Source organism: Botryllus schlosseri, chromosome 11 (genome assembly GCF_051294905.1).
Source record: "Botryllus schlosseri isolate E-star chromosome 11, Bs_hap1, whole genome shotgun sequence".
Lineage (NCBI taxonomy): Eukaryota > Metazoa > Chordata > Ascidiacea > Stolidobranchia > Styelidae > Botryllus > Botryllus schlosseri.
The window spans coordinates 25,432,603-25,447,022 of NC_137246.1; the positions used below are offsets into that span (position 1 = coordinate 25,432,603).

The window sequence follows — 14,420 nt, forward strand, 5'->3', positions numbered from 1 at the left end:
GCACTTTTGTCGTCTATACCGGTACATAGAACACTAGTACAGTTCTAAGCACTAGAGAGATAATTAACAGAATATTCATTAAATTAGGAAATATGGTCAAGGGTTGTGCGGCAAATACATACATGCTCAACGCTTATGCATTCTTTCGGTGCAGACCCCACGGTAAGCTCAAATCTAATGTGCGTAGAATCGATGGTTCAATCGATTGCGAGATCGCCCTTCATCTTGACTTATTGCGCTGATCTTGGAATTGTGATTACGAGATCAACACGAATTTAATCCTCTTGTTTGGAATTGCTTTTCGTATATTGCGCTTTACACAAGATTAGTCTACAATAAGATGCTATTTTGACGCCTCCGTCACCCCGCATTGGGCCTGAGGGCCGTGAGGGCTAATGTTTTAACAGTTGATAAGTATTAATTTCGCTACGCAAAGTATCTGCTTTTTGTATGACCATATTATGCTACATAAATATGACTCTTCGACAGATATATAATAATATAATAAATTCAGTGGTTCTCAACCGCCGGTCCGCGACGACTTTTCTGCCGGTCCGCATTGACATTTTATTCCTTAATTTCAAGATACAAGACGTTGCATGCTTTTCCATTGATAAAATAACTAAAACATCGTAGTTTAATCTGATTTAGAACTTCGTGAGGCATCATTGGGCCTGGCAATATGTTCGAGTTGACTTGAAGTTCAAACCGTCCCCGGTGACGACATGCGAGCCACAAGTGCGAGCTGAATCGCAAAACCGCGCAGTTTGCACAATTATTCGTTTTCGATTCATTCATTTTGTTGATGACCAGGTGTCGCTATTGCCAGATACGGTGCATTGTGTTCGTATAGTACGTCTGCTGGTAGTGCGAAATGAACAAGGTAGGACGACAAGGTGCGATATCTGAGTTGGCGTGGTCGGTTAATACATGGCCTTCGGCGCGAAAGACTGTAATCGACTCTGGAGTGTAGCACGATTATCTGGGCAGACCTCTACTCGGCAGACTCACTATCGTAAAATCACATTAATACCACCATTCACACGTTTAATAACGAACAAAACTCTCAAATTATCACTCTCTCGTAGAGGGGTCACCAAAATGGGGCCCTCGAGGTCACATCTTCCGCCCGCGACCTGATTTGAGACTTCGGAAGAACGCTTAGTAAAGCATTTGGAATGCTGCAATTGATTTCAGTTTAAAAATGTTGTTGTTGTTGTTGTTGTTCAAAATAAGCTATTCTGCTGCGTCCAACATTACTATTCCTCACTTGCTGATACGGCTTCTGCAATAATAATAGTATTCAATGGAGAATTCGCTGATATGAATGAGCATTCTGCCTTGGCGTACAACGGTCCAGACACTGTCAAGACCGGGACGATTAGAAAACGACTTGGAGATGCCCCAGAAAATCGAACTTACGAGGAGATAGGTTCACAGCAAGTATACCATTTCGCTAACCCAATATCTATTCTTTAGCCGCTGTAAAGTGTTGTCACCAATCGTGCGCGACTCATGGTTCAAAATATAATGGAAGAGATGATCATGATGCACGAGGCGCTCAGTTGCCGTTGACTCAATTCCCACTCCCCAGAAGGGAATATTATTCCTAATACTCATCTGATTCCAATCGTAACCAAGACGGCATATGTTCATCGCAATATTCGGCTGTTAAGACATTAGCATTTATGAGGATTAAATTAGGCTCCATCTTTGAAAACGCTGAAGTAGATATTAGCAGAAATAATGCTCTAAATCCACTAAGTATGATAAAACTCTTTAAACATTGTTCGATATTCTCAATCGACAAGTTGTCATGTAGAGCTGTTAATTGGTATTAGGAGGCTTATTCGCCCAATCCCCATTCGCAAAGAAGGTAGAAGTGTGTTTCAAATTGCCGATCGCGTGCGATCACGCTACGAAATAATTGATTTCGTGTCAACGCTACAAAGTCAAGTCGCATTACAAGCGTTAACTGTTGTCCTTTGTGTAAATAATATCCAGCGTGGATGACATGTCTGCATGGGGAATAACGCCCTTGAAAGGAGCGGCAAGTTTCAAGCACGTATGTTGCAAATCAGAGAGCAATCATTATTAATAAAGCACAAACACCTTAAAAGCAGACATTATTCACGAATAATTTTTTTTATAGATGCATAGATTAAGAAGTCGTTGCATATGTAAACAGTATGTATATATAGGCCAATGTATCTATATTGCTATACAGTAAGAGTGTTATGTAACACTCCAGATTCATAGACTTCCGCATATTTTATCAAGATATTCAAAGTTTTCACTGTGAGCTGAGGAAACAGAAATCGCAATGATTGCTTCTACGGAATTTTGCGACAGAGCAATGAGCACATACCATCTCCCCGTTCGTGGGTGATTAGTAGCATTAATTGTATACGTTAAACTGCGTCACCCGATCGGCATGTAAGTTGTTTTACGTTGACCGTGCTACAAGTGATAAGTTGGTAACTCATCAATAATTAGCATGAAATGGACCTGGTGTGAAATGACCGTCGATGTCGAAACGCCATGAATCCCAAACACAACAACCTCCCCGTTTCATCATTTAATCCCAATACGTTAATTAAATTTTCTAACCGATCCTGAGTGTATATATGGTGTTATATAGAGACCAATCGATATTGGATTTTTGGGCCGATACCGAAACCGATATCTAATACCTTCACCGATAACACCGATATATTCAGCCGATATGCAAATAAGGTGGAATCTACCTCAAAATATGCATTTTCAACACTTCATAGCATTCATTTCAACAGCTTTACAGCCATTGTCATACTTGAACATGAAATAAACTAGAAAGGCTGCAACTGGACACCTTGAAAGTGTGAGCTATGCATGAAATACAGCAACATTCCCAGTCTAGCGGTCAAGGATTACAGTTTTCTGACATCTTACTGCCTTGTCGTGACGTCACGAAAATTGCCGATATTTTTTCACCTCCAATGGCCGATATCGATCATTCTTTCAACGTGTGATATCGACTCGATATCATCGACGAACCGATAATCGGTCGGGCTCTATACTGTTATATTATATACATATTACATTTACATTGTATATTACAATACGATATCCTAAGTACTGCCTTACTGTGGAGAGATACGTGTTCATGATGCAAGATTTATCTGTCGTATCAAATCGTCATTGCCCGCGATTAAACAAATGTGACCTTCTGCGCAATCGATCCGCTCCAGAAATAGGTAATGCAATATGAAGCATATAATTTTGAGAACGACACACTTAACATACCCAGAATCGATATAGCGCCCGGACAATCGTACTGATGAGTTATCCTGCCCGCTAAGATAATCTCCGCATATTGGACGCCATTTTGATTTGTTACACTGAACGAAAAAATGACCGGATTAAATCTCTCTGTCTTGCCAATAGGAGATGACCGCCTTAACAAGACTCGAGGCACGTCTTCCAACGTCACAATCGAGCTAGGTATCTAGGTGTGAGTACGATGTGTAAATATTGCAATTCAGGTCGATATTATACTCAGTCAGGATATTTTACCAAACGTATAACAAGTGAATTGAAGACAGGGTTGTCGATCAATATTGCCAAATATCTATAGCATATAGGAAGAAACTTAATTTTCAGCTCTTAAAAAGATTTTATGCTGATAATCCTTATTCTGTAGCTCTGAAAATTTGGAATATGCAAGGAATCCTCATCAATATATTGTGTCTAGATTTATCTAATAAAAAGAGGTGTAAGAATCACAGTGGCGCCAATAGAATGGATAGAAAAGGATCGAAAATGTTTAAAGTACATGTATCATGTCAATATAATTGTAGGTTTAATTTCAAAATCGTAATTCTTAGTCTGCAGTAACCATACGCCGTGCTTTGAATATATATTTCACAAGAAAACTTTTTACATCAAAATAAGTTCAAAAGAAAGAATCTGGGTTTATGCAATAACAGGCATTGAGCATTTGTTATCATATATTTTATTATTGTTATGTACAAAACCATTTATACTTCTCGCTTCAAAGGCTTTTTCTTGCACCACGACAATTGAGGTATTAATTGGCTATTGAGCCCTGGAAATCTATCCAATTTGAGAGAGAAATTGCGTCTTACAATTATAATTCATTGCGTCTATCAGAAAGCAAACTCAAGATGTTGATCGAAAACTCCATGGTATTCAACTCTATATTCCCGTGTAATTTTATGTATTTAAAAATAAAATACTTGAAAGTGATTTCACAAAGACTACAAATTATCATTTATGATTAATGTCCACAGCGGTAATCAGTTATAGGATCAACGTATTCGATGACCATGAGACTTTACCCGGGGGTTGATATCGAAGAGAGCGACGACGTCACCGAATATCCGGGATCCCCGACGAGTGTCGTGTCATCCGAAGAATCTTCACAGAGTTTCCCTTCGTTCGTAAAACCCATCGCGTTTCCAGCACCAGATATAGTCTCCTCCCTTCAGAGACTCCGCGCAATGATCGCCACTCTCCACAGCAACGCTATGAGATCGCCTGCTATCCTACCGTTCCCGATGCCGCCTTTGGGCACCAATCAAATAGCTACCGTGTGCGACACTCTTGTGGCCAGTCACGATATCGAAAGACTCACTCGCTTTTTGTGGTCTCTACCGGCAACGCCGCAAATCACAGAGGCCCTACATAGCAATGATTCGCTGCTACGAGCTAGAGCCATTGTCGCGTACCACCACGGCAATTATCGCGAAGTTTACAACATACTGCAACACCATTCTTTTCGAGACACTTCCTGGCATCATACTCTGCAATCTATCTGGATGGAGGCCCATTACCTCGACGCAGAAAGATCGAAAGGCAGGCCCCTCGGCCCCGTGGAGAAATACAGGATAAGAAAAAGGTTCCCGTTGCCGAGAAGCATATGGAACGGGGAGCAGAAGAATCACTGTTTCAAGGAGAAGACGCGGACGTGTCTTCGAAATTCGTACTTGAGTGATCCGTACCCAAATCCCAGCAAAAAGAGAGAATTGGCGAAGCTGACTGGACTTTCACCTACCCAGGTTGGGAACTGGTTCAAGAATAGACGACAGCGAGACCGAGCGGCTGTTGCTAAAAATAGGTAAACTATTTATTAAACTTTTATAATTATGAACTGTTATATGGCATATATATTTACTGCGACGGTTGGGTAATCCACTACCAGACAATCTGGCCTATCCAGAAATTCGATGGATATTGGGCAGTGTCGATCAGCAAGCCGTATGTTACATCGCATTAGGCCTCACAACCTGCGAGTTCAACTGAAAAAAATGTCCTCGGTATGCTATAATTTCGTTAACAAACGTCACAAATGAAGCCTATTGCTATGACGTGAGCGTGATGCTTGCACGCGCAATATAGCACGTTTATTATGATGTATTTTAATAGCACACCACTTTGACAAAAATGAAGTATATAATTCAGTTGCATATTGAAGTTATGTGCCTCTATATGAGTCTCTTGTTCATTAAGTCTCTATTTTGATATAGTGTATGCCTCCAAACGTTAGGATTGAGCAAACACGATTCTCCTATATAGAATGGCGTTGCAGCAGCAAAATGGCGGTGACATGACTGGCTCCACTACGATGAACCACCAGATATCTGCCGAGCACCGAGAGTTCGAAGAGCGCCTGAATAAATATCGCCGCTCGTCGTCGCCTGCCAGCGCAAAAACGGCCAATCCAGAGAGCCCCGCCTCCCAACGGGCTTCGCCTGACAAACACTCCATTTCACTGCTGGCATCGACGCACACCAGCGCAACAATCACCAGCAACCCGTACACGTCGCATTTACCTCACTTCATTCACCCGTTCGTACAATACTTCACCCCGCGACAGGACTCTTCGCAGTCTATATACTGCCACGCCAGCAATAACTCCACACCGAGCCCGAGAAGTACGGTAAACGATGAAGACCAGAAGAGTTCGTCTGTGTAATTGCTATCTGATAAATATAACTTGACACTTGCATTTCAACCACGCATGCAAACTGTACCGTGAATGACATGTATGCATTCACGTTTAGCAGCCACGCAGTCAGTCCACCGGAGAGAAGCTTCACCTTGACCATTCCGTTACTAAGAATTTTAGTGGGATGATTGCAACAAAATACTTTATCTACATCTCAATTACGTGCGACCAGTGACAAATGATGTATACGAAATGATATCGTAAACTTAATGTATAGTGCAAATGCTCTTGCTGTGGTGTTAAAAATGTTGGTAATGGGGTAATGTGGCTGTAGTAGAAAGTATAACAGGCGACGCACCACGATTCGCTGTTGCCAGGCAGATGAAAACTGCGTTATTTTCTTTCAGAAGTTTGATGCAGCGATTTGCTTGAGGTGTAATGATTTTGCGAGTTTTCATAGCGCATCATTCTTATGGCGGTGGAGTGATTAAAATAAATAAAAGCACTACATCGCATGAGCTACTAAAAGCTAGGCCACCTTCAAAAAACTAGTTTCTGTGTAGCAATTAAGTAACTATCGCGATGCTTAGAAAGGTTGGCTTGGTTGCTACGTTTCATAGTGAAGTCAATAGATTTACGAGTGTTGATATACAGTAGGCCTATATAGACGAGATTGTCTGGTGAGCTATAGACGTGCGTAAGGCATGTGTTTTAGATGCAATCAAAGCCTTCAAAATAACATGCTAGAAGGGTTGTGACCAAGTCAAGGGGTTCCTATAAGTCACAAGTCAATCTTACTTTCATAGTTTTGACTCATGTCCGAGTTCAAGTCATGGTGTCACTGTTCATTTTTGGGCTCAAGTCCGGTTAAATGCACTCTTTTAAAAACTCTGGGGTGATATCGAAGGCTTCTCATTCTTAACATGCTCATTTCTCTTTCTTTTAACGTGTTTATTTCAACAGATAAAACAATTCATTAGCATATTTTTCAAGTATCAGTTCTGATATATGAGTCATGCTCAATGACCCGGGTTCAAGTCAATAAGTGAAAGTAACTCAAGTCGTGTCGAGTCAACGAAAAATCGCCACTCGAGTCCGTCTCGAGTCGAGGCATGACATTACGACCCTATATTATATGGGTCATATTTCCATCCCTTACATACATGCTTAAAAATCCTAGATTACTTGAACGTATGTGCAGGTGAGATGTTTACTCTACCGCGGATTTGAACGTCGGGTGGACCCAATCATTTAGGAAGTAGAATTTATGCAACTTCAGCATATTTTCGATGCGAAACGGTGTGTTTCATTAACATTTCCGAAAGCATTATCTCTCTCTCAGAGCAGCTTGGCACCAATCCTTCTGACTATATTGGGTCCTTAATTCTAAATAATTACCAATGGAAATAGTAATGATAGTAATGTATACGGGTGCCTGCAAAATTCATTGCACTCGATAATGCAGGATGTGGCATCCGGGCATTACGAAACGACAGTCCAATTTCGAGTGCAACACGCATGACCTGCTCGAATTAGAGTTCCACGCCGCGGTGTCTCTGAAAGTCAGTTCGGAGATGGAAATGTATCTCCCGAAACCAACTCGCGGCAAATTGGATTCCGATTTTTTGATATTGCGCTATAAAATGCATGAAATTATCAAAGTGGATAAACCGTGTAACACGGTTTCTGGAAATTATTTTGAGTAAAATCAAGAATAATTGATACTATAAGCAAATATCGAAATACAATTACAATTTTCACGGATTCATTGCAAAATATAGCTGAGCGCATCATATAATTGAATAATCAGTCTCTATTCCAAGCCTCTGTTATTATGAATAGCACCGAAAAACTCGGGATGCGTATAGCATGTGCTAGGTCCTGATGTCTTTACAGACAATAATCGCAACCTATAGGCAGCAAGATATCGTCGGGTTGTCGCTGTACGATATGGCGGCCACGATGTAGAGTTCATTTGCTTTTCGCATTAGGCGAGTGTATTCGACGCTTGTCCGCACCGTAAATTACTATTCCCTACGTAAATTAATTAGGAAATGTCCAAATTGTGGAACTGATGCAGGCCTACTGATTTTATCCAGCAATGTAAAACCTATAAATGTGGAACAGCAAGCCAACATACATCCAAATACAGTGTCCTTGTTCCACAGAGAAGTTTATTTATTGCCTACATTCCAGTTTCTTTATTCAGCGAAGCGATAGCAACTGAACACGAGCATATCTCGTCGACACATATACCATAGAATATGCAATGCATCATGAATATTTGAATTGTCATTCGGTAAATTGCAATAGAGTTGGTTACTGATAGTGTTCGATTATTCGGGTTGAGTAAAGCCATAGCAGTAATGCTGAAAAACAGGCACGGCGCGATATTGACAGTCACATATCATACCGTGTGTATAATCTGGGAACGCATCGAAAGAACGCTCCGCTGAGCATGGGAGCCATATGTTGGGAGGAGATTAAGGTGCGTTAATCGCCGTGTTCGTGCCCCAGATATAAAAATCGAATATTAAAGGACATAGGTGAGCTAAGAGCGAGATAATGTGACGAAATGTGTAAATTTATCTGATTAACTCAACGACATCGATTACGTGAGCCGTTAAATACATGCTCTGAATGGCACTATCTGGACTGCGGGTAGATATCCTTATAGGCTCCAACTTCTGCACATCGCAAAAATTTGCGACACAAATTCACCGTGACAATAAATCGTATGTGAGTATAAACCTCGTAGGCATGGCAATTGGGGTAAATAAGCATATGTAGAGAATCATAGTCAATTATTTTTAAGAACGGTGCGTGCATTGCATTAGTTTATAGCAGACATTGATATAAATTTGATGGAACCACTGGCTACCAGAAAGAACTACACGTGGATTGGCCTACTAGGTATTGCGTCGAATACACCAAGGTCATATTAGAAATTCAATAGTTTAATCTCAATCTGACTTAGCAGTTCAATTGCTTCACAATCCCACAATCAAACTCACGACGCTTTGTTTCCAACGGGAAAAATCGACTTCTCCAATCGGCAAAACTCGATAAAGAAGTTATCATGTTGATAACAATATAACAATCACTTACAAAATTCGATAACTCATCAACGCCATTACGAAAAGTCGTTAGAAACATACCGACACAAACATTTGTGAATATTGTGACTAACGCTGGTACAGCAGATCGGTAGATTGCCTTTTTGGTCTTACCTGCCGGTATATTGCTACCATCTACGCATTTCTTATGTTTGACCAGTGGTATGATGAACAAGAGTGAGAGCATGGAAATAATCACACCGTTCAGTACCATGCCAATAGGCCATTTGGAGAAATCGTAAACGTCCAAGTCTTTGAACTCACAGCCATTAACAGATCTAGCAGAATTGGAAGTGGTAGTAAAGGATATTACGTTAAAAACAACGGCAACAAATATAAAAACAATGCTGCCTATACTCAAAATCCGGCTAAATGCATTTGTCAAAGTAACCAATGCAGGCTGTTGATACAATATCCTTTGGCGGTACCACAGGAAAATATACGTAATCGATAAGCAGATAACGGCTAGAATGATTCGAACTAATTTTAAAACGGTACAATTGAGTTCGCCTCCTCTGCCCCAAATCCCATCCAAACCGAGGAATAGACGAATTAGGCAAAACATACCGTTCAGCAAAATCATCACATCTGACGGGTTACATGTTTTGTTACTTTCCGAGTCATGGTATTTCCGACGCTTACACATATATACGACAGTGGCAATAAAAAGATACACGCTCCATGCCAGCATCAACCACGTCATTATTTCCGTAGCCAGCCATTGCTTGTAAAGAGATTCACTAAACTTGACTGGATATGATACCTCCGAGTACACGGTCACGGTTCTATTATGATATAGAGAAACACCGCGTTCCATCGATAGTCCGTTGCAACGCAGCCTATGTGACGTAGTCAGGCAGATGCATATACCCGGAATACTGAGTCAATTTGGAAACTTGGTCTTCGGTGGCAATCGTTATCATCAATCTGAAACAAGACAGAAAGCGTTTACAATAACCCATCCTCGATATGCTTCTTTCATGCAATGGAAACTAATCGTTGTCTGTTTTAGAATCTCGGGCGATGAAGTCGAATCAGACAAGTGGTTCCCAACCGAGGGGGATAGAACGGATAGATACGCAACACCAGTCGTCACGCTTGCTTGCCCGGAGCAAATTACTGCTCAGCAATATGAACGCAACGTAATTGCTAATCCCATAGCTGACGTCCCACGCGCTCAAATTCAATATAGTTGATCTTATTTGAAAGCTACTGTCGCACTGATTCCGAATATATACATCAAAATCTAATCAGAGCAATGGAACCCCCTTGAAATACACCTCAAAGTCTGAAAATCAGCATTGTTCTGAGCAATCGCGCAAGGGTCATTGGTATGGTCATTGTGCTGCGTCGCTGCGATTGTTTAGAACAATGCCGATTTTCAGACTTTGAGGTGTATTTCAAGGGGGTTTCATTGCCCTGATTAGATTTTAATGTACATTTTCGGAATCAGTGCGACAGTAGCTTTCAAATAAGATCAACTTTATTGAATTTGAGCGCGCGGGTCGTCAGCTATGGGATTAGCAATGATGTTGCGTTCAGATTGCTGAGCAGTAATTCGCTCCGGGCAAGCAAGCGTGACGACTGGTGTTGCGTATCTATCCGTAGGTTAGTTATCTATAGTAAGACATTCCATATGTATATGTACACTTTTTGATCAAGGATGGGCAACCTGCTGCCGTAGAAGGGAATTTGTACGGCCGTCGACGCACCTAATTCAATTAGTATGTGTTGGCGGCCGTCGACATGCAAATTGAAATTACGAATTCACTCCCGAATTTTTGGGAGATTTTAATTGATCTTGAAATTTTCTTCGTGCTCCGCGCAATTCAACATTACTTCATTTTTCGATTATAATATAGTAGCGCCCTTTTCAATCTGAACCGGAATCGGAATCGTGTGCTCCTCACGAAGGAAATTTGTTTATGGTACATTTGGGCGATTTCAATATATTTCCACAATTTCCACTACCGATACAATCGACAATCCTGATGGGGGGTCAAGAAATAACAGCATGGAACAAAGCGACTAATAACAACTGGTCCACCCTATATAACTTGCCCTACATTTTTGAAAGCACTACCTCCATAAACTATACCGGTGAATCTGATCACATGGGCTGATGAGAAAGAATAAATATTTAATAGCAATATGTGATACTGCTACTATTAATTACGGAATTCATTCGTGTATCTGAAAAATTTTCGTGCCCCGCGCGACAATATATAGTTCCAGCAACTATTCATAACATTGCCACTCACGATGTCGGTGCGTACAATAGGCCGTTGTGAAAAGCAGAATACTCCAGAGTTCATCGGGAATGGATATGGACAGATTAACATAGGTATTTTGCGGCCAAGTTCATTACGGCTTATGCCCTGGAATGCGTCCTTAGGTATACATAAGTATTCGAAATGCGGCCGTGATTAGCAAAAAGGTTGCCTACCTTCGTATTAGATGATGTGCTCTTTTTGACATGACGATAAGTGCAGGGGAGGGGGTCAGAGGGGTGCAATTTTTTGGACCATCGCCAAGGGGGGCGCATGTCTGAAAAGGTTGAGAACCGCTGCTTTAGAAAATATCATGGTATGGCGCCCTCCCCCATATTATAAGGATTCTAGTTCAGTCAAAGAGCAATACGGAGAAGTTGTGTCGGATACGGCTTTAACACTTTGCTTTAACACATGGGCTGTCAAAAGCTGCGAATGATGCTACGCGGAATATGTAGAGAGCTTGATTCATATTGATGCATCCCAGGAGGTGTCAATTTCTGACAGAATAAGATGTCGTCCACATCATGGGATGTGAATGGTAGTATTGATTTGTAAATGCGATACTAATCCTTTGTTTACTCAAACACTCCGTTTTAGAGAATATTATGGCATGGCGGCCTCCCCCATATTATAAGGCGCCTAGTTCAGTCAAAGAGCGATACGGAGAAGTTGTGTCGGAATCGGCTTTAACACTTTGAGCAATTAGTATACGTTAATTAAAAATATGGCAGATCGTAAAAATACCATATAGTGAATAGCTTTATTTTCGGAAAATATAAGGCATTACTACACTTGCTTTTATACTTCAACATGTATGTTCTCCAGGCAAAACTGAAACTATAAATAGAGCTCAACGTATAATACTCGTAATTGAAAGAAAGATAAAATAGCCTACTACTTCTAAAAAGTGGAAAATATATTTCATGTCTTTTGTCCAGAAAGTTTCAACGGCGGTCTTCTAAAACAGGTCTAACGTTTAAAAAAGTGAAATCCACGATTAGGACACGTCATGGGCTGTTAGGTGTATAATAGGTAATTGCTAGATTGCGAAACGTTATGGGGGCAATACTTACTGTGATGAAATATTTGATATATGCGACAATGCGGTGTGAACGGAACCACGCAACCCGGTATCTAGATATATTAAGTGCTACATTCGTTAAACATATTTGTCACTCCATATCTACTGAGCGCGAAGCGCTACGAAAATTCTGAGATTACATGACTTTTATGAAAATTAAATGTTGGTACTACGTGAAAACAGCCCATAAATTCCTTAGGCTATCTTTCTTATTGGGGTATTAAACTACTTCTACTTGACAAACTGAAAATAGCGAAAAGTAAGTAAGCAATTCACAAAATATTACGAAGTAGAAGTAGAAGTAGCGAAAAAAATATCCACTTGAGTAAGTACCAAAAGTAGAGGAAAACAACTTGAGTACTTCGATAAAGTAGAAGTACTTCGTTACTGACCACCTCTGGTTGTAAATACCCTCTAACGGATTGTCAAAAGCCACAAACGCAGCCCTTCGGACTCTGCAGAGAGCTGGGTTCATGCTGTTCAGTACAAGGCTTCCACACATAAAAATTAAACAGCATCGTGGGATGCAAATGATGGTTTTGTTTACCCCACAGCTCCATTTCAGGTAGTGTCATGGAATTGTGCCCTCCGCCGTATTATAAGGCTCGTAGTTGAGGCGAATACCAATACGGAGTTGTATCAGAAACGGTATTGCCGATTTGCGAGATGATTGTTACGTGAAACAACAATATGGTAGCTCGTAAAATGCCGTTTGCATTTGATTTTACTTCGTAACTTTAGACTCTTAATTGCATGTGCTCTGGAAAAAGAACTTACGTTAGTTAGTAAACCTCTCTGTAACGAGACCGTGCATAAAGAAAAAATACAACTACAATATTTAAAAAGGGTGAATAGATTTCACGTATTTTTCCATACAATTTCAACGATGGTTCACGCTCAACGATCTTACGCTAAAAATGGAATTAGCCTACCTGTTTTTCCCTATTTTAACACTCGCTGTGCGGCAAGAATGCTCGAATACGATTAGATAATTCCAAATATTTTTTGAGTCATATTGACTGTGATGGAACATGTTATATGGGCGACTTTTGTGATAGTTGAATTATTTTAGGTACTCCGCGAAAACACGTCTCTAAATTTCTCCGTCTCATTCTCTCCCTCTCTCTCTCTCTCATTGGAAGAATTTAATAGTTTTACTTCACAAACTGTAAATAGCGAAAAGTAAGTAAGGAAATCACAAAATATTATGAAGTAGAAGTAGCGAAAGATTAGTTCTACTTGAGTAAGTAATAGAAGTAGAGGAAAACCAATTGAATACTCCATAAAAGTAGAAGTACTTCGTTACTGACCACCTCAGAGTCAATGTATACATATATTCGGAGGCATAACACCGCGATTACGGTTACTAGCTCATTACTGTGACCTGTGTGCGTCGATAATTATATCGCGTGTTGTTCACAAAAACTCATTTTGAATTCTGGATAACCATTATTGGGGTCACAAACACGTTTTGCACAAACACAAGCAGTTTGATGTTGCAGCAAAAGGCGATTGTTCATGTTTTAAGCAAAGTGTTTTAAAACACCGTTTGTTTAAATGCAACCACTTGGAACCATAATTGTGACACAATAAAATAAATGTTTGACACGCGGTTTGGTGATATTTTGCCGATATCAATATTTCTTTTAAAGTGTGATCTAGACACGATATTATCGGCGATCAGATAATCGGACGGGTTCTACTCCAGACCATTGATTGTGTCGAGTGATTTCAAAACTCTATATCACGTAGTTGATGACTGACTATCCAACAACTGATGCAGAGACATTATTTCCACATACCTGCGGCTGAGGCGGCCAGACACTAAAGAGGATGCTAACAACACGAGGCATCGCTAATAAAAATTGAGGGCAATATAGAGATACGGCTGCAACAATACTCCCCACCGAACGATAGAAGTGCCCATAAAAACACTCTCATAAAAACACATGCAGCCAGTAACATCAAAACTACCATGAAACCAGCAACATCAAAATCTG

The 14,420-nt window shown here is 40.5% G+C and overlaps 1 protein-coding gene across 1 annotated transcript; it reads left to right on the forward strand.

Annotated features, from left to right (window-relative positions):
- Window positions 1-3,569: 3,569 nt before the first annotated feature.
- On the forward strand, window positions 3,570-6,237 carry LOC145451102 (protein Optix-like). Its single transcript, XM_080329589.1, has 2 exons — window positions 3,570-5,119; window positions 5,578-6,237. The coding sequence occupies exons 1-2, from the start codon at window positions 4,323-4,325 to the stop codon at window positions 5,975-5,977; spliced, it is 1,197 nt and encodes a 398-aa protein (XP_080185715.1). The 5' UTR covers window positions 3,570-4,322; the 3' UTR covers window positions 5,978-6,237.
- Window positions 6,238-14,420: the final 8,183 nt, after the last annotated feature.